The sequence below is a fragment of the Choloepus didactylus genome, chromosome 4, assembly GCF_015220235.1.
Source record: "Choloepus didactylus isolate mChoDid1 chromosome 4, mChoDid1.pri, whole genome shotgun sequence".
In the NCBI taxonomy this organism is placed as follows: domain Eukaryota; kingdom Metazoa; phylum Chordata; class Mammalia; order Pilosa; family Megalonychidae; genus Choloepus; species Choloepus didactylus.
In genome coordinates, this window is record NC_051310.1 from 41336954 (window position 1) to 41357936 (window position 20983).

Sequence of the window (20983 nt, forward strand, 5' to 3'; positions counted from 1 at the left end):
CCCAGCCCAGGGAAAGACCTCATTCAGATGGGAGCCAGACAGTTAGAAGGAAATAAGAGGTGGGAGGTGGAGGCTCTTTAAGATAGAGAGAGGCAGGGGACATTTTTTGTCCCAGGGTGTGTCCCCAGGGAACAGAGGGTACAGGAGTGCTGGAGAAGAGAGAACCAAATGACAGAAGGCAAAGTGAGCTCCCCAATTCCCCGGCCCCAGGCCAGGTGCTCTGTGCATAATTATAACATAAATGTCTGGAAGCAGAATGAGGAGTCCTTGGCTCTCAGACAGGAAGAAGAAAGAAACAGACAGGGATGAGGGAGAGAAGTCATGCAGTCAGAGGAGCCAATGGAATGTAAAGATCTGGAAACTGCTGACCCCTACCTCTGCGAGTCATCCGTGTGGTGGCAGGAACTCAGAGGCTAGCCAGGACTGCACCTCGGGGGGGACTCTGGTTGAAGTTGAGGCAGGAGTTACGAAGACCCTGGCTAGACCCAATTAAATATGGAAGCTTAGAGGTCATCTGAGGGAACCAACATCACTTGCACACCAAACTCTTCCCTCCCCTCTCCTTGCACCCTCTCCTCCAGCCAAAGTGGTACCTTCTAATTTCCTTAGGTGCCACCAGGTAGGTCCCCTGCTCACCCCTTTCTCCAACGACTTAACTTAGCTCATCCTGTTTAGCCTTTAAGTTCAGCTCAGGCTTCATCTCCTTCTGGATGTTCTCCACGAAACCCCCACTCTGGGCTCCTTGCCCCCGTGTGTTCACCTGGCTTGTCTCCCAGTGCTTATCTCACTAATGGTAATTGTCAGTTTTCTTGTATGAAAACTTCACTGAACTGCTGGGACTGTTTCTTATTCCCTTGTGTACACTCAGCACTTAGCAGTAGTGCCTGGTTCACAGGAAAGGTGCACTTTACACCACTAAATGAAGAAGTAACTGAGGTGGAGAGGAGGGCTTGGCCTACCTCCCCTACTACCTACCCGCTGGAGTAAGTAAGATAAGCCCTTGCCCTCCTGTACCTGACAACCCTCAAAGTATCTGAAGATGGTTACCAAGTTCTGTCGCCAAGAACATTGTACACATAAGGAAACAATTCAGTTCTTTCCACACTTCCTCCAATGCCCATCCCCTCTCCACTGGGCTCTATCCTCTGATGGCAACCATTACTCACATTCCCATCCAAAAATCATAAAACTGGGCAGTAACGAACACTGCAGCAGAAATCAGGAGCTGAGCCAGAAATGGGATCCAGATTTTTAGATCCCCTAAATCAGCTGAACAGTACCTTACAAATGTTAATTAGTACCAGATTAATAACCTGAACCCAGTTAATTTCCCACCTGGACAATTAGTTTCATGCCCTTTCTGGCTCCCAACTTCATTATTAACTCCCAAGCAGCCCTCAACCCAGGGAGGCAAAGGCTGAGCTACGTGTAACAGCAGCAGCTGGTACTGCAGAGGGATCAGGGCAGCAGCTGGGGGAGGGGAGCACTTGGTAAATTAAAAAAAAAAAAAAGTGCCCCCTCAAGGCAGACCAATTCATGAAAAAAACAAATATAGACACAGAATCGCTTTTTCTTACATTATAGATACTACACTGCAGGATGCAGCTCTAGCTTTTAAAAATTAAATTTCCTGGCTATTTTGGCTAAAGATAGAAATAGATGATGTATACACATACACATTTACGTTTCGATCTCAGGGCAGCAGGATGAAGGGCTATTTCTTAATAATGCTGACTTCCTAAAATTCCAAAGTCCTGTTCAAGTCAAAGGAGGGATGCCGGGACTTCACCTGAAGGTTTTAGGAGAGACAGCAGGAATCATACCATGTCCTTCTTGCCTATTTTCTCCTTCATGAGAGATTTCTAGGAAACATGTAACACTCCATTCAGTCTTTGTAACTTGCTGATGAAACACATGATACATATAGAAAACTAGCATAAAGTGGGTCAGTAATAATTAGTGAAATCTACTGATTAAATATGACTTAAATGTTTAAATGATATACTGCTTTATATAGCACTTATTTGTATACAAGGTAAAAAAAAATGAGCTCCAGTACTAAAGTCCCCAGAGGGAGAAAACATTTAACAGATTCACAAATTGCACTATGTAAATTTTTATTTGCAGGATCAAGTGTTCACAACATCTATATGCTCATATAACAACACTGCCCCTTTGAAATGAATCCACTGTTATTGGGGTCTATTGCTGGATTCTCTTTTCTGGGAGTAGATAGGTCTCTTCATAAATAACATTTGCTAACAAAAAGGGCAAAGCAAAAAAAAAAAAAAAAAAAAAAACTGTCAATAAACGTGCATCTCTTGGGGCAGATGATATATTGAGTCCTTACTTTCCCCTCCCTTCCTCCCTAAAGGATATGCATATAGCAGGCACATCTTTCTATTGCCCTTTGCAGCTTTTCATTACCTTTCCTGATGTTCAAATGTGGGTCAATTCTGGTCGTCACAAAGAGAAGCAAACTGCCAAGAAGTTAAGTAAAGAGCCATTCACATAAAGTATGCACTAATAAAAATTTAATATCATAAAACAAATCAAAAAACAGCATTTTTTAAACCATTCACAATTAAAGTGGAGACAAAATTATAAGGCAGCCATCCATGGAATGATTTCATGTTTACAAAGGATCCAAAAGAGGAGACATTTAAAATCACTGTTGAGACCACTGAACAAGGGGAACTGTGGTGTTATGCTGTGAAACTTCCAACTTGCTGGAAGATGCCACCAGAAAAAGAATCAAGGCCCATTTCCTCATGTAAAGCATTGGCATTATCTGAGCATTTTTTGAGAATTCCTAAATGGTGTCTAGTCCTTTCCCACAAGTCAAAAATTTCTTTCAGGTATCCTGAGGTGAATCTAGATGCCTCAGGAACAAAGGGGTTACATCATTGGTTTTAATTTCATAGCGTCTCCATCAGTTGTTCCTTGAGCAATGTGGACCATTCTACAGCAAGAAGAAATTTTTTAATGCAAGGAAGTTTTCCTCTATAGAACAACTACAGAGGGACCACACCTTGCACTGAAGCAGATTTGAATCCATCTGTTAATTCTTCTTAGTCTCCCAAAGGGCTCAGGAGCCCCAGAGCCATAAACGTTCTTTGGGGGCTTGTGCTGTTGACATACAATTCTTGTGGTCAGTACGCAGCTACCATATGTTGCAGGGGCTTAATAAACTCTGATGCTAATGTGTCTTCCTAGTTCCAGTCTGTGGCAAAGAGAAAAACTAGGTGGTGACACTTAGAAGTGGGCTGGTAAAGAAACAAACAGCCACCCCTCTGTTTTTTCTAATGATGCAAAATATAGGTACAGGGCTAACTTGGCTGTTTTGAATTGGGAAATAAAAAGGTGAAACGGGAAAAAAGAAAACACATAGCCTCTGTAATCAGAACCATTTCTAACTCTCAACCTTCCAGAGCAGAACCTTAGCCTAAAATAAGAAACTGGACAATAGGAAAACCAAATCAAATCTGCAGCATCACTACTTTGGTGAAATGAGAACCAATAAGCAATTAACTAAAGTAGTGTTTTTGAATTTAATTTGCCATTGGAGAGAGCACTCAGAATCTGAAGAAAGTCTTTCCCTAACAAGGAAAGGGAGTCAAATAGCAATTAAGATGAACTTTGGTTATGAAGAAGGAAGGGCCATGTTTCATCAACTGTATCTTTTTGGTAGCCAAGGATTCCATTTGTAATCATGGCAGCAACTTAAGTATTGCCAATGTTTTCAAATGTGTTAAGAGCATTAAGACATCCACATCTAAGGAGGCAGTTTTAAACAAGAGGAAAATGGAACTGAAATGTGCCAGAAAGTATACATTGATACGGCCTCTCCTGGGACACTGCCCACCATGTGAACAAGGCTTTTCCTCCAGTGAAGGAGGCCTCTGCCCTGCTGCCTGAAGATGCATTTGAGCCCTATAAGATTAGTATGGCTATTTCTGCCTGCTGACCAGGAGAGAAATGAGTAGTTCCTGAGGCAGTAGCTTTAAAATCTGGGAAAACCCATACTGTGAGAGCTGATAGGTCTTCAAAGATTTGCTTGTTAATGGAGAGGTCCAGAGAGGAAGGTGAATTTGGAAGTTAGATGGTTCAATCCTTGCAGAATTCAAGGCCCTACCCGGCAAGATATTCTAGCCAAACTTTTAAGCATGATGGCAAGGCACTGCTGAAAGAGGCTTTGGCCAGCAGAACTAATTTGTGACCGCTGTAACACATGACATAGTAGTATCCAAACCAAACCAGACACTAAAATGTGCTATTTGTTTGACAAACTGAGTTTCCAAGGAGAATCAAGGCAACCATGTAATTTTGAAGGACCAGATGAAGCTCTCAAAAGTCAGCTGTTATCATATCATCAGGAAAGTCACTTAGACTGTCCATATTGTACCATCTGTTGATTTAAAAATCATATGCAACAGATGCTAGCCACCATACAAAACCGTATCCTATTTATGCTACTTTGGTCTGCAGCCAGCAGAGGGCTCACAAGTTCTGTGGCCACAGCTACTGGCCCAGTGACAAGTCTAGGAAGGAAATGAAGAAATCATAGGCATGCTGGCTTATGCATCATATAAAATGTTTTACAAACTCTTAAATCCACTACTCTGAAGAATATGTCCTTGGTTCACTCTTTATGTAATGCCGTGTTTTGACATGGTACAGAAAATCAAAATAAATTAATAATACAATATTTTACATTTTCTTTTTTGACAGAACAAGGTTTACAAGGATTTTGGCAAATATAGAAAAATTAGCCTAGTTTGTTAAATGCTTTTGTTATCTCAATTGTTTAAATTTCCAGTATATTAATGATTATGTCAACTTACACACAAAGAAGTGGTATTTTATGGGCTTAACAAAGATGCATTTGACAATTTCTTTGAAAGGCATAAAGAATAGAGACAGTATTATCTTCATCAGCACAGCTCAAGAAGTGGTTGTCCTGATGAGAGCCCAACTCACAGAAATATTAACATTGCCACCAGCAGTAAGTGACATATTGTGGGGAGTAGAGGCTAGAGGAAAGTTAGGAAAAAAGCACAGAAAAGATGATGAGACAAGAGACATGATTTTCATTAAGCTTTAAGTCAACAGGCAAACACTTCCCATTTATGATACATCCTGACTTTCTTCACTGCTAAAGGTGCTTAGGTGAAGCAGATTAGCACTCCCCTAGTTGCACCAAATATTTTGCCCAAGGGACTGCTGATCTGCTGAGAGTAATACTTTAAAAACAAAACAAAACAAAACAAAACACACACCCACACACACATAGCACAACATAGGTTTTGGGTAGTCTTTTAAAAAAGTTACTACAAAGATGTCAGTAACTATCCAAATTCACTTAAAATTTAATACCCCTTTAATTTCCAAAGATACTATGTGAATTTTACTGTTCTGGAAAGAAAGCCTAGGCCTGAACATACTACAACTTGGCTCCTCTATAAGAATGTGTTGGAGCAGGTATTCTGTAAAGAAAACTGGAAAGGAAATGTTACAAAAGACCAGACCCCTCTTTAGAAGCCAGGCCCACCTCTTGTTGCTTCATTTGATGGAATGGCTGTTTGACAGAGGCATATGCAGAAGGAGGTGGTTAAGTCTCTCTAGACCTTCCCTTTTAGGGGTATTTCTCTTTAGTATAAAGTCAGCTCCTCCAATGTTTCTCACTGTCATTTTCCTGACTCTAGCCCCAAATTAAATGCAATCACCTTTAGCATCTAAGACAGTGGGCGCTATAACCTTCTATCAAGGCATGTGGCATAGATGCTAAAAGCACCAGTCTGACATGGTGAGAACCATGTTAAAAATCAATGGATAAAATGGCAGAGCCTCTAAACGAAGAAAGAGATTTAGCTTAATTACAGAACACTGTACTTTCATAATTACTATTTCATTGTGAGTATGAAGTTCTCCACTTTTCCATAAAACTAAAGTCCATCTTCCCTGAGAATAGGGTTAAGAGAAACATCAAAACTCAAAATGCCAAGGGCCCTTTAAAAACAACACAGTGGAATGTCCACCCAATCACAATGTGTTGTTTCTACTCTAAAAGCTGTTCCGTTACTCCAGATTTTAATCTCACCTCCCTCTGGACTCTAGGAACACAGGTGGAGATGGGCAAGGCGAGACAAGAGGCTGAAGAAGTGAGTAGCTCTCACGTGCCGGCTGTTCTCACTGGATGGCGAATGGCCATGGACAAAGACTGGAACCTGAACATTTAATGCTGGTGTCCTATTGACAGGATGAGTGGGATGAGGCAACCCAGAACCAGGGCTGCCACCTCCAGGCGGCTGAGGCCTCTCCCTCCAGTGGAGTCAGGTTTGTGGCTGTGCCCCATTCCGCCCACCTCAGGAAGGACATGTACTGTTGCAACATAAAGAAATGTCCCAGCAGAGAAAAGCATGGCTACTCCAGTGGCATTGACCTCTGAAAGGGCTTCTTTACTGCTCTGTGAATTAAAAGAGGGAGAGAAAGAAGAAAAATTAAGTCAAGTAAAATTCAGGGTCAGGAAGAAGTCTCAATAAGAAACAGTCAATATTTACAACTGGTGCTGTCTGGGACACTGGAGACGTCTTAAGATCAGAACAATTTTATGTTCTTTATGGGAAGTCTCCAAAGCAAGGTTTAAGAATATCAGCGACCTACACAATTGCTTTTTCAAATAAACTTCAAGTCATGGATGAAGAGATTTGGCCTGTATTATTCTTAAGATGGAATCAACAACATATTAATGCAGACATTACATTTCAGACTTTCATTCATTCATTTTACTAATATTTAACAAGCATCCCTACCCTAAAGCCTGGTGCATAGGGGTGCTTGTGACACAGTGGTAATCAAGATGTAGTACCTGCCCCCACAGGGCTCAGAAATAACTCATAATCTAATTTAAAAAGTGGACCTATGGACTAAGAGATTATTAGATAAAACATTCAGAAAAGAACATGCCATAGATGCAACATGTAACTCCATCACTACCTTCCTATCAAAAATTCTAAAAACTTTTACTGATCAGTCAAGTGATAAACTGGGTAATATTTTCAAAGGAACTATATATTACTCATTGATTGAAAGAAGATAAAGCTCTGCAGGTGAAAAGAAAGAGGTTTTAATTACTAACCTTATTTGTTAGCAGTTGAGATTAGCAAATCCTTGATTAACAGGAACTTAACCATTCACTAACAATCTCACTTCTCATATATTCCTTTTAATATAAGTTTTACTATATCAAATACTGAAGTGACCAATACTCAGAAGAATTAACAACCTTCTGAGCATGGGGGAAAGCAGTTCCCATGAACCAGTGCTGATTGATAGTTGGATTCTAAGATTTTCTTCCTGTTGCTTGCCAATTGACATTTAAGTAAAAATGCTAAGAACTGCAGCCCTGGTAGACAGAATTATAAGACATGGAAAAGTCCAGCTTCAGCAACATGGAAGCATGCCCAGGCTCTGAGATGACAAAAACTGTTCACAACAATTATGAAGGATTGGATACTTAATATCAGTGACATGAAAGCTGGGAGTCTAAGGACCTGAGCCTTAGCTGAATATAGACATGTAGCATTCTCTGCTCAAGTCCTACTCTACTCAAAGTTGACATCTGGCTTGTCACTCATGTTTCTCGCACCAACCCCAACATTAAATATGGACGACTGTGATATAGCCCTGTTAAATAAAATTGCAATGCTGGTTAGGTTTAAGTTATATTATTTTCAAGACTGAATTACTATCATGTATTTGTGAACATATTTTTGGAACTGATGGGGAAGAAGTTTTTGTGTTAAATGAATAAGGAAATGCTAAATTTACAAAGGGGATTGACATGGAATTAAGTCATTTATCTTGTATAGGTTTGGTTCCTAATTTATCTTTAGTTTGAAAGGGTAATTTAGTTGAAAAATTCAAAATATGACCATAAGTTACAGTGGATCACAAAACAATTAGACATGTCTAGATAAGTTAGAAAGGAGGCATTCGGATTTACCTTACTTAGTCCTAAGTATGTTACCATCGACATAACTGGTGCTGCCAGTGCAAAGACCAGCAAGTGTTTTCTGATCCGATTCCGCTCTAAGCCAGCATGCATTAAGAAGGAAACCAGCCCAAAAGCAGCTGGTGCCTGGAAAACAAAAATTATTTTTATCATCACTCTGGAAGTGTGTACTGCTTTTACATCAAGAAGTATATGTCACTGGCTGAATTTTCATGTAAAAAACAAAAACCAGGCATAGTACCAAGACTGAGCTCTGCCTTTTAGGAATTAATGTTTCAAGCTAAGAAAATATCCTATTTGTCTCTGTGTGTGTGTGTGTGTGTGTGTGTGTGTGTGTGTTTCTTGGATAGTAAGAAAGGGAAATAGTCAAGAAAAGAATTACAAGAAACAGAAAATATGTACAAACAAAAATTACTAAGAAAAAAGCTACATAGTATATGATTCGAACTATATGATATTCTGGAAAAGGCAAAACTATAGAGACAGTAAAAAGGTCACTGGTTGCCAGTGGCTCAGGGGGAGGGAGGAAAGAGGAGGGGGGATTAGGGGTGGAGCCCAGGGCATTTTTAGGCAATGAAACCATTCTGTATGACACTGTAATGGTGGATACAGGAAATCATGCATTTGTCAAAACCCATGGAACTAGGTTCAACGCAAAGAGTGAACCCTAATGTAAAATACGGACTTTAGTTAAAATAAGGTATCAATATTGGTTTGTCAATTGTTAACATATTTACCACACTGCTATGAGATGTTAATAATAGAGAAACTGTGTGTGTGTGTGTGTGGTGGGGGAGACAGGATACATGGGAACTCTGTACTTTCTATACAACTTTTTCTTAAACCTAAAACAACTCTAAAAAATAAAGTTTCTGAAAAAAATTTAAAAATTACCATGAAATATAGAAATCTGTAGAGATTTTAGCAGTCTGTATATATGATCACAAAACAATAAAACCCCTTCAAGTAAGTTTTTAAAATGGTAGCAAAAAAGTAACTATGAAGACATTCATTCAATTCTCCAAAATGAACAGCAACTATGAAAATAAAAATATTTTCCTTTGAAATATACCATATTCCAGACAAATATCCAGACCAAAAAATTTAAATTATGTATATATGCAATATCAAATCTTGTACCAAAATTCTGCATACCTTATGTAGCATTATTGCCACAAACACGATTAACTGGACACTAGTTTGTGAAGTAGAAGCTGCTGCTCCCAAAGCAACACCATCAGCTAAATTTGAAAAAAGTGAAAAAAAAAATACTATAAATAACAACAATAGTTTAATGGTTGAGTGTGTGGGTTTTAGAGTCAGACAGGGCTGGATTTGACTCTACAAAGGTTATTTAACCTTTTTTTGAACCTCAGCTTTCTACTCTCTAAAATGGGTTCTATAAAGTATGTATTTCTTGGGGTTTTCTTGAGGATTAAATGAGATAACATATGTAAAAAGCTTAGCACCTAGTCCAGGCTATCCAACATATGGTAGCTGTTGTTATTTGAAAAAGTATGATGCTAAAAAATCCACTGATTAATCGAATTGTAATAATAGAAATACCTAAGAATTCCAAAGAAACCATCTCCACATGTTGCAGATGAAGAAAAGAATAAAGAATCAAGGACTCTGCACAGATGATTTATATACAATGAGGAAATACTGGTTTAATGGATGGATTTTCTGTTAGACAAACATCCGTTATATGGAAAGGTCCAAGTAATAGCATGACGCCTTTCACATGCCAGAGGGGCTTCACTGGGACACTGTCACTAACAGAATTCTACTCCTAAAACTAATTTAGGGTAATGATTCTAAGACATGCCTAGTCAGCAATGCTGACTTCTGCATTTTACAGCCCACCTCTACTTAAACTGGTACCTTGGGTATATACTGGGTGGCAGGGCTGTTTAGTACAAAAGTGTCAAGGCTCTTTTCCAGATGACATTCTAGGGCAAGGGTCAACAAAAGTTTTCTTAAAGGGCCAGATAGGAACCACATGGTCTGTTGGAACTGCTCAACTCTGTGGTTGTAGCATGAAGCAGCCACAAACAATATATAAACAAATGGGTATGCTGTGTTCCAATAAAACTTTATTCATGGACACTGAAATTCGAATATCATATAAGTTTTATGTGTCATGAAATATTCGTCTCTTTTTCAAAGAAAATTCTTTCAAAAATATATTTTTAAATTTATATATTTTAAAATATAAAAAATATAAAAAACCATTCTTAGCTTGCAGGCCCCTATTTCAGGGTCTAAGGGTCTGTGCTGAAGGACTTTATCTGCATAACCAGCCCTTTCCTGGAAGGCCAGCCTAACAGCATTTGATGTCAATAATTCCTGTAAGGTAAACACTAAGTCTCCCATGGTGCAAAAGAAAAGAAAGCCATTCCAATTTTACCTGCAGCATGGACGACTAGTCCTAGCGTGGTGGTGATTTTGGAGTTGCTAGGCCTTGATACTTCTGGATCTGAAGTGAAAGTAAGAAAGACACCCCTTAATAAGGCAATGTGAGATAAAAACTGTTTTAACATTGGCCTGGAGGTGGAAGAATTATTTGCAAGCTCTTCAGTAGCAAAGTATTATTTTGCTCATTCTGTGGTAGGGTTAGAATTAGGGCAATGGCTGGATAAGCAAAGGGCAAATTCCCAGAAGTGGTCAGGCCTTCAAAGGAGAAAGATATCTCTGAGAACAGCAATAAAAATAGCACCTGGGGGCCAAATGACCCCCACCTGAGTTAGTGAGTCATCTACAAAGAAGGATGGAGCCAACCAACCCACCCAAATGCACTATCTACCACCAGGCCCTGGAGAGAAGGGAGTGTAGGAGAAAGAGTCCCAAACAAGGAAGGGGCGGGGTGGGGAGTAAGTAAAGCTAATCTATAAAAGCAGATTGCCCTGCAATGCCAGGGTCTCTCGCAGCTCACCCTTCTTTTCTTGTGAGAGTGCCTGCATGTCTTCTCACGTGTATTCAGTAAACTTTCTGCTTACTCTATGCTGTGCTATCCCTTGAATTCTTTCTTGTGGCATTGCCAAGAACCTGGAAAGCTGAATCTGGGCAACCTATTTTGGTGAGCCAGCCAGGAGACACTTCTTTCTGACCTTCTGGACTGGTAAATCATGGCTACTGACCGGGAGGCTTATGTGCTTTTACTTTTTTCTTTTCACTTGGCTCATTGTTATCCTCTCCTTCTACATCCTCATGCAACTCTGTGTCTTTAGGAATCTAGGGGCTCCGATCTGGCTCCTCCAGGATTATACTCCAAGTTTATACTCGGTCCATTCTAAGCCTCTGGCCCCTCCTTGGAGGTGGCAGGAGCCTGTCTCCATGATGTGCAAATCCAAAGACACTCAGAGTGGCAGGTGATAACACTCTTAGGACCTGACTGGGGGCTTTTCCTCGTGTCAAGCAGGAGTCCAATGGAAGCCAAATCAAATCCCCTCTCTTTCTCGCTCCTCGTTTCTCCAAGACTTCCCCACACTCACTCCTTTCTTCTCTCTGGGGACCACCTCTTGATCATCACCTGCCCAAGATTTCCTTGCCACCGAGACCCTTCCTCCTGCTGAATCTGTTCCTCTCTTCACCTCTTCAACAGAGGTCCTCTCGCCTGCCTCCATGAGAGTCTCCTTTCTCCTCTGGCTTTCAATGCCTTCTGAGTCATTCCATCTTTTGTAACACAGGATTCTGGGCTAAGGATTCTTGTACCAAACAAGATATTGCCTTTGACATTCTAGGAAGTCACCTCTGGTTTAGACTCACGGGAATTGGGTACTTTCCAATGGGAGTGTCTCCCCTTCAGGCACTGATCCTTTAGTCTCTATTGAGACCCACTGTGGCTGGAAGTAAAGCTTTTTTTCTAGAGCATGCTCTCTTTTTAGCCCTCAAGAAACAGGAAACTTAGGTATTCTCGGGAGTACTATCCTAGACTTCTCTCAGGTGGTGCAAACGCCCCCATCTCAGGAGCGTAGGTCTAGACATCTCCAGGGGAGGAAAGTCCTGGGGAAGCCTGGCAACTTTACTTCCCATGTTCCCAAGAGATTGGGTTGGCGGAGAGGAAGGGCTTCTTGAGAGCACTGTCCTGGAATTCTTCCAGGCAAGGCCTGGGAAACCCCCGGAAGCATAGATCTAGACATCTCTCAGGAAGGGTGTCCTGGGAACACCTGGTGACCATACTCCCTGTGTTCCCAAGAGATTGGGCCAGTGGAGAGGGAAATGCCCAGGTCTGTTGTGTGCTGGGATACCACATAGTCACACTGGCATTACTGAGGCTCCTCTATTTCCTTTTCCAGAGAAAATGGGAAATGCCAACAGTTAATATAAGCTAAAGGATGGGGAAGCATAGCCCTCCAATGGGACTCTCAATTACAGTACAATTCTCCAGTCTGTAAAAGACAGGGAAAGTAGTCAGAAATTCCCTATGCCCAATTACTTATGGCTCTCTATCAAGACAAGTACCTGAGAAGGTCTTGTCATTTGTCTTATTCCCATGTCTCAATTCTCAATTTCTATTAGAGAAGATCTTCTTAATGATCCCCCTTTTAAAGCTTGTTTGCTAAAAGGCATGAAGAAATGTATTACCAAGCTAGTTAATTGTAATAAGCTAAAGAAGATCACTCAGGAGAAAGAGGAAAACCCAACTCTATTCCAGGGGAAGTTAGTGGGAGCCCTAAAGAAGTACACTAATGTAAGCTCGGACTTCTGGGAAGTTTAGATTTTGTTGGGCACCCATTTCATCAGCCAGTCTGCCCCTGACATTTGGAGAAAGCTGCAAAAGGGTCCGCAAACTCCCACTAATGACCTTTTAGAAACTGCCTTTTTTATTCTTAACAATCAAGACAAGGCTGAGGATTAGGGGAGGGCAAAGAGAGGTAAGCAAGAAGATGAGAGAACAGGTTCAGCTTATTGGAATCACTGTTAAAAGCACCCTGCTCCCTTGAGGTCACCCAAATCGTGGCTCCAAGGCTCAAGGGCCTTGTATCAACTCTAGGTCAGAGGGCCACTGGCAGAGAGAGTGCCAGAAACTTCAAAACAACCCTCGACCTCGGGACCCATTGGAGTCTTGCCCCAGGTGCCACCAACATGGGCATTGCACCATCTCCCAAATGGGGGGGGGGGGGCGGGGAGCAGGACGGGACAGCCCATTGAGCCTTGTTCAGGGCAAGTGAAGAAGACTGAGAATGCCCCAAGCCACTTTATGCCTCTGCTGACTTCACCTCTGACCAGCAACCTAGAGGAGCCTTGGGTGACACACAACGTGGCAGGTAAGATTATTAATTTCTTAATTAATACTAAAGCCACTCTGTCTGAACTGCCACACTGGCCCTACCTCCACTCAGACTTAAGCCAAAACTTAAAACCTTCACTACCCCTCTCCTTTGTAAGTCTGGAGACATTCCATCAATTTCTCATTGTCCCTGAATGCCCCACCCCTCTTCTAGAGAGGGATCTTCTTCAGCCCCTGGGAGCCCAGTTAGTGTTTACCTCTTTGTAAACTCAGTTAGCGTTTACCTCCTTGTTTGCCCTGAGGCCCCTAATAGAGGCCTCTTGGCCTCTCAAGGGAAATCCTCAAGCAAATAAACTTATCCTTATGGGATGAAGGCATCCTAATGCTAGCCTGTGAGTAGCCGCTGTCTGCATTAAAATTCTCAGCTCTAGATCTTAAAAACGCGTATTTTTTTCAGTGGCTAAAAATCTTCAAATAGAGTCGAAAAATCATTCAAGAAGTACTCTCATGCAAATTTCATCCAAATATTGCAAACTGCCAGTGTACCAAGCCAGCACTGTTCCTAAAACTCTAAAAAATACCCTGCACTCCATCTTGCTCCTGATCCTGTTCAGACCGTGTATACAATTTCTCACCTAATTTGTTTCTTTCAGATTAAAAGCCTTTCACAACAAACTTCTGTTCCCTGCACTCAACCAGCCACCCTCAATAGCATAGCCAGACACTTCTATGCTCCCACAAGTAGGGCCTGTGACCCCACTGACAGCTTAAAGCAGCTACAGAAGATGGACCATCAGCCCAAATTCCCTTAAGATTAAGAGACCTGGCTCTGAGGGAGAAATGAGTTAGGGTTAGAATTAGGGCAATGGCTAGATAAGCAATGGGCAAATACAATAAACTTTCTATCTGCTTACTCTATGCTGTGCTCTGCCCTTGAATTCTCTCTTGCGGCATGGCCAAGAACCTGGAAAGCCGAATCCGGCAACAATTCCTGTCTCTTTTTCTGTTTCAAATAATTAGAAGTTTCCCCTGTCCTGAAGAGGTGGATAAGAGAGAACTCTTCATTAGATCTAGCCTTCCCTTAATAGACAAATTCCTGGAATGTATAAATCTCCTCCCCTTTCCTGCCCCCCCCCCCCCAACTGCTTCAAGTTAACATCTATCTTCACACTTTATGGTCTATGGCCTCCAGTCACTTCTTTCTAGACCAATCTGTTACTGCCCTGCTCCCCCCTGCCCAACTGGTCTCCTGCTATTTTTATTCTAACATCAAAATGTCTGTCACATTTGATTTTCTCCATTTTATTGCCCTACCAACCTAAATTAGCAATAACTTCCCAGCTGGTTTCCCTTACTCTCATCTCTCCCTAATCTATTTCATCTTACATATTCTTGTCGTACACATCTTTCTGAAATATCAGTTAACAAGTTAAAGAATCTGCTGCCTTTCAGACTCAATCCTAACTGCTCAATTAGGTTCCTAAAACCTTTATCAACTGGTCCCACCTAATATCTCACTATCCAGTCCAGTTAAACCAGTTTCTTTAACACTCTCTAACAAAACACTCTCATTCTCTTTTCCCCAAGTCTCCTCACCCCTAACTGTTGGCATGTTCTAAACTTTTAAATTCATAAATCCAAAATCTAGATAGTATTCAAACTATAATTCTAGGGCTACCTCCTTCAAGAAAGAATCAGAGATTAATTGCAGCTCTAAAACAACTCCCTCCTTGCCTAGAAATCTACAGCTCTCTATGTGCAGACTCTACATGCTGGTTCAAAGTTTCTTCTGTAACACTACCTTAGATACATAAAACTGCTTTCACTTAAATATGTCTTATATCCCCAGATTGACTGTAAGCTATAAAGAATTAAATTTCCTACTGCTTTACATTTATTTTTTACATGTCTTAAACATGGCACAGCACTGGGCACCCAATATGTGCTTAATAAATTCCTACTTGGAGGGTAAAAAAATGTTACTGTTTATCAGTATCACATGAAGATGTTACTGCTATTATGGAAAACATACAAGCAAATAAATAATATCCAAATGATATAAAGGTAACAGATGTGAACATCAAAATGCCAGGTACAATGATAGATGAACATCAGTCAAATTCCAGGGGATCTGATCTTTTTAGGAAGCTTAGCACACAGAATGAAGGATTTACAGTAAAAAAAAGCAATGTTATCTTTCTACTAATAAATTTTATCTTCCTATTAAAACACTACAAGGAAGGGAAGCTAAAGACGCCACTCACTCTGAGATCAATATTTCAATACCATCCTTAATTGGGAAGAACAATCATATTACACTACAACAGGCTTGTTTTGGCTTCCCTTTATACACAGTCTAAAGGTCTAGTTATAAGTGCCATCCTAAAATAAAAATTGGAGGCTTTGAAATTAAAACACAGCCTTTACAAATTTATAGGAAAAGACTGCACTTTAGCATAAATTCAGTAAATGAATTAACTTTTACAGATTTTTAATAATACATAAAACCCTGCGGAGAACAGATAAAACCAGGTCATCTGATGCATGAATGCCAGCAAAAATAGTGACCTCAGAGATAAAACAGGAGGAAGAGTAAAGGAACACATGCTGCATTTAATTCTTTGTATAGGATTCCAGGGCACTAATGGGCCTATAAATGCATTTTAAATTGAAACTGACAAGCAACGCAAGAACAATGTCATAGAGGCCACTGAAGGCAACCATGTAATGCAGGCAGTCAGATACCTTCCAACAGAGGATGCTTCCCATCTACTGTCTAGAATAAAGTACATGAAAAAACCCAATTACTCCTAAATCAATTTTCCAAGTTAGGATATTGTTATTAAAAAAAAGTCTATGGAAATTTTTTTTAAGGAATAATAAATGCAAGGACATTTAAACCTCTCTAGACCAAAGGTATATATATATTTTTTGCTTTTTTTTTTTTTAATTCCATGATTTTTTAAAACCTTTTGTTCAAAAATAACTTCAAGCCTTCAGAAAAGTTCTTAGATTCACTTGTTGTCTGACATTTTGCCCCATTTGCTTCATCACTGGGGCCCTCTCTCTCCACAGAGACACAAACACACATACACACGTTTTTTCAGAACCATTTGAGAATAGTTGCATACATCATAACCTCTTATCTCTAGATACCTCAGTGTGTATTTCCTAAGAAAAAGTATATTCTCTTACATACCCATAGTACAGTTATCAACTTCAGTAAATTTAATATTGGTGCTTTTTTCTAATATCTCTTACATATTTTAATTTTGTCAACTTCCCAAGAATGTCCTTCACAGCATTTTCCCTCTCCAGGACATGACCTGGTTTAGATTACACTTAGTTGTATCTCTTTAGTCTCTTTTAATCAGGAACATTCTCCTCTGCCTTTGTCTTTTATGGCATTGACATTTTTAAAGGATATATTCCCTTTCCCTCACGTTTTTTGTTTATAATATAATGATCCTTCTTTTTGGGTTTCTTTGATGTTTCCTTAGATTATGCATTCTTGACCGTAATACTACTGTGCTGGTTTGTATATATATTATGTCCCCCAGAAAAACCCAGTCTTTAATGCAATCTTGTGGGAGCAGATGTATTAGTGTTGATTAGATTGGACACTTCTGATTGAGTGTTTCCATGGAGATGTGACCCACTCAACTGTGAGTAACACCTTTGATTAGGGTGTGACCTCTTGACTGAATGTTTCCATGGAGATATGACCCACCCAACTGTGGGTGATGACTCTGATTGGATAATTTCCATGGAGGTGCTACCCCACCATTCAGCGTGGGTCTAAATTAAATCACTGGAGCCCTATAAATGAGCTGACAAACAGAAGAACCTCAGAGTATCTGAGAATGACATTTTGGAAGACCTGCAGCGAAGAGAGGACAAAATGCCCCAAGAGCAACATTTGCAGAATGCCATTCTGAAACAACCTGGGAGCAAGCAGATGCCAGCCATGTGCCTTCCCAGCTAACAGAGGTTTTCCAGACGCCAGTGGCCTTTCTCCAGCGAAGGTACCTGTTGTTGATGCCTTACCTTGGACACTTTATGGCCTTAAGAGTGTAACTTTTAATCAGATAAACCCCCTTTATAAACACTAATCCATTTCTGGTATTTTGCAAAACGGCAGCATTAGCAAACCAGAACAACTACATAGGTGATGCTTTTCAGGGTAGTATATCCAGAGATACATGATATATATCTGGGGCTAATTTTGTATTATATCCTGCACATTGTGAAAGTTACATTGCAGATACTCTGGGTTCTATTATATTCCTCCAAAGAGTGTTGCTTTTTTGATTTGGTTTTGTTTTAAGTAATGTGGTTTGGCTCAAGCTGAAAACTGTCTTTTGGGAAGCTGTTCAAATTTCAGTTCAACTGAACAGCTTAGAGTCTACCCACACAAGCATGGTTCAGGGGTCGGCCAGAGACTTGGGAAGAGTTTATATATAGAATTTGGAGCTATGTTTCTCTGGTTGTCAACTTTCTAGAATTCTCCCCCCACTTTCCAGTGGTGTGGTGATCCTGAACTCTGTCCTCTGATTCTTCAGGACAGAAAAGAACATGAGTTTTCTATTAGAGTTTTAGCACCCCACAGGTTGCTTACTGCTAAAAGCAGTAAAAATGAGAAACTCATCCTTTACTATTCCCATCTTTCAAGTGTTTACTAACCACCCCCACCCCCCTACCCCCCCAAATGTGCTTGCTTTTGGTTCCTCTCCAGTGCCTTTAGGTAGTGGTTTTCTGAATTCTGTCCAGAATTTCTATTTGTTATCTGCAAGGTTAGCCTGAAAGAAGCTTACTTGGCCATCCCAAAAGCAAAACACCAATGACATCAATTTTCATCATTTAGTCAAAGTATTGTCCTATTTCTTCATCATAGTTATGGTCAATCCCTATTATTCGTGAATACTGCATTGGCAAATTCTCCCACTCGCTAAAATTTATTTATTACCCCCAAATCAATATTTGTGATATTGCCATTCTTGGACCTGTGCAGAGAGGTGAAAATCTGTTTCCCTATGTGCTCACTCCCAGCTGAGGTTGAAAAGGCAATGCTCTGCCTTCTTGTTTTAATTCAAGCTCTAAGCAATGATGTCCTTTTCACAGTATATTTAGTGCCACATTTTTGTAACTTTTTTTTTGTTTGGTGATTTTGCTGTTTAAAATGGCCCTAGGTGTAGTGCTGAAGTGCTATCTAGTGTTCCTAAGCTAAAGAAGGCTGTAATGTGTCTTACGGAGAAAATGCATGTTAGATGAGCTTCATTCAGGCATGAGTTACGCTGTTGGCTGTGAGTTCAATATTAATGAATCAACACCTTATTTAATTTAATGTGCTCCAATTACCTTTCCCCTAATGAGATTTAAGATTAAAGTTCTTAATTTATGTTCAGAGGCTTTATTTAAATGTTGCTCACAAATATTTCAAAGGCAATGATACTGTTTCTAGATGGGGTTAAAATGGATACAGTTTCTAAAAGGCTTGTGAAGCAAAGAACTTTCCAGGGAATCACTGTATGCAAATTTAAGGAGGAAGCAAAAGATACGAGGTGTCTTTAAACAGAAACACACATAAAACAAGGTTATGTATTCATTGGTTGAGGAAATGCTGTCAATGAGAGGCTCACAGGAACCTAACCCTGTATTTCTCCTAGGAGCAATGGTTCAATATTTGCTAATTAAGTGTTAGTGGAGAATTTACAGAAGATAACTACCATGAAAAAAGAGACTCGACTATACTACTTTTTTTCTTGCATCTAGTAAGCAAATAAAAATTACCCCTAGATTTAACATTTGTAGATAATTTGTGCCTGAGCCACCCTTTTCAATGAAGGTTGCAAAATGATGATTTTCTAACTCCAGCACTTTTTCCAAATTTTCCAGATGGCATTTGCCATTCTACTTTAATTATGTCTTCCTTCCTTCCTTCCTTCACATCTTTCTTTCCATCTTTCTATCTTTCTATTTATTTCTACCATCTGTATGGGCTCACAGATTCCCATTTTTTTTTTTTTCCAATGGTTTATGTGTCATTACTATTCTTAATGATTTTGGTGCTCAAATTGTCCCAGATTTGGCCAGTGGGAGGTCCTTCAAGCTGGTTGCTATGTTATGTTCCTTCTTCTTCTTCCCCTCCCCCCACAGAGCACAGATGTTCCAGACTCATTTTGTAACTTCTCTGCCCTGTCCTGGAACTAGCTATTTCTCTACTCAGGTGTCTTTATTTCTAGGCCTTCTGCAGAAAGAGCTAGGACATAAATATATGTATACATACACAAACATTTATGTATACATATACATATATGTACATTTTAGAAATCATGTGTCTGATACCTCCAATTCCAATTCATCCCTACAGGGGTTCTTTCTTGCCTTCCCTATTCCATATTTGTATGACACTTCTTCCACAGTGAGAATCCTAGCTCCCGCTTATATCAACATATTTACTCAGTTGGTCTATCCTAAAATATACCTACAACAGTTTCAGAATATTTTGCCCATGCCTGTCAAGACAAAAGCAAAACCTACTCAAAAGAGTTCAGAATTTGTTTACGGTTCTCCCCTGACTCTACCCCCAAATACAATCAAATATTGTGTTCATAAGTTCATTTGTTTTAGTTAGCTTTCAGTTTTAGCTCCTTTATTCTTATTAATTTCATTTTATTTTTTGAATATGTGAAATATTAACATGTTTCCCCAAAGTTAAAATTATACAAAAAGGTATACTCAGGCAGTATCATGCCTTCCCCAAACCTTCTACCCTATCACGTCTTCCCTGGCCTCTACCAGGTAACCAACTTATTTGTTTTCTAACTTATCCTTCCTGTGTTTTTTTTTTTTAATAAAGATAAGCAGATAAATGTATTTTTTCTTTTATTTCCTATTTCTTTTTGTAAACAAAACATAGTATATGATATATGTTCGTTTGCACTTTTGTTTTTTTTTTTTTTTCACTTAACAATGTCTCCTGGAAATCTCTCCCCATCAGTTCACAGAGATCTGATTCATCATACTTTTTTATAGCTGCATAATATTCCATTATGCATATATATCATAGTTCCTTCAACTGATTCCCATGACTGGACATTTAGGTAGTTTCCAATATTTTACAATTATCAATAATGCTGCATTGAATAATCTCACACATATATTTTCATATTAGAGTCATATCATCAGAGTAAATTTCTAGAAGTGGGATTTCTAGGTCAAAGGGTAATGTTAGACATTGCCAAATTCCCCTCCACAAAGGTTGTGTCATTTTGCATCCCACCAGCAAGCAATATATGAGAGTGCCTGTGTCGTAATTTTACTAACAGAGTATACTGTTAAGCTTTTTGAATCTTTGCCTATCTGATAGGTGACAAATGGTATCCCAATGTAGTTTTGATTTGCATTCCTCTTATTTTAAGTGAATTTGAACAGCTTTTCATGTTTGGGGGCCATCTTACATCTCTTTTTGTGAATTATCTGTTCATGTCTTTTGCTTATTTTTCCACAAATTTTTTATAGACCAAACATTCTTAACTTCGGATCCACAGAGAACATAAGTAGAATTCAGTGGTATCTGTGACCTTAACTTGGAAAAAAAATGCATTTTTATTTCCACTAACCTCTGAAATTTAACATTTTCTTCATTTCTGAATGTAGACAAAACTACAATTAGTGATAATTTATCACCAATAAAAAGCAGATAATTTCATACTATTTTACAGTTATAAATATCT

At 39.6% G+C, this 20983-nt stretch overlaps 1 protein-coding gene across 2 annotated transcripts in view; it reads right to left on the reverse strand.

The window, feature by feature from the left end:
* Positions 1-2517: 2517 nt before the first annotated feature.
* The window catches only part of SLC39A9 (solute carrier family 39 member 9), a 105200-nt gene continuing 86734 nt past the window's right edge, over positions 2518-20983 (reverse strand). The window contains exons 4-8 of one of the 2 annotated variants that reach the window (XR_005216299.1): positions 10425-10493; positions 9170-9255; positions 8006-8140; positions 6101-6466; positions 2518-5033 (exon numbers count right to left, since the gene is read on the reverse strand). Coding sequence is in view for 1 of the 2 variants with exons in the window: in XM_037832442.1 (XP_037688370.1) it covers positions 6236-6466; positions 8006-8140; positions 9170-9255; positions 10425-10493 (521 nt within the window). In the remaining variant the exon portion in view is untranslated. Of the gene's footprint in view, positions 6467-8005; positions 8141-9169; positions 9256-10424; positions 10494-20983 lie in introns of both variants that reach the window. The other variant, XM_037832442.1, reaches the window with a different exon arrangement.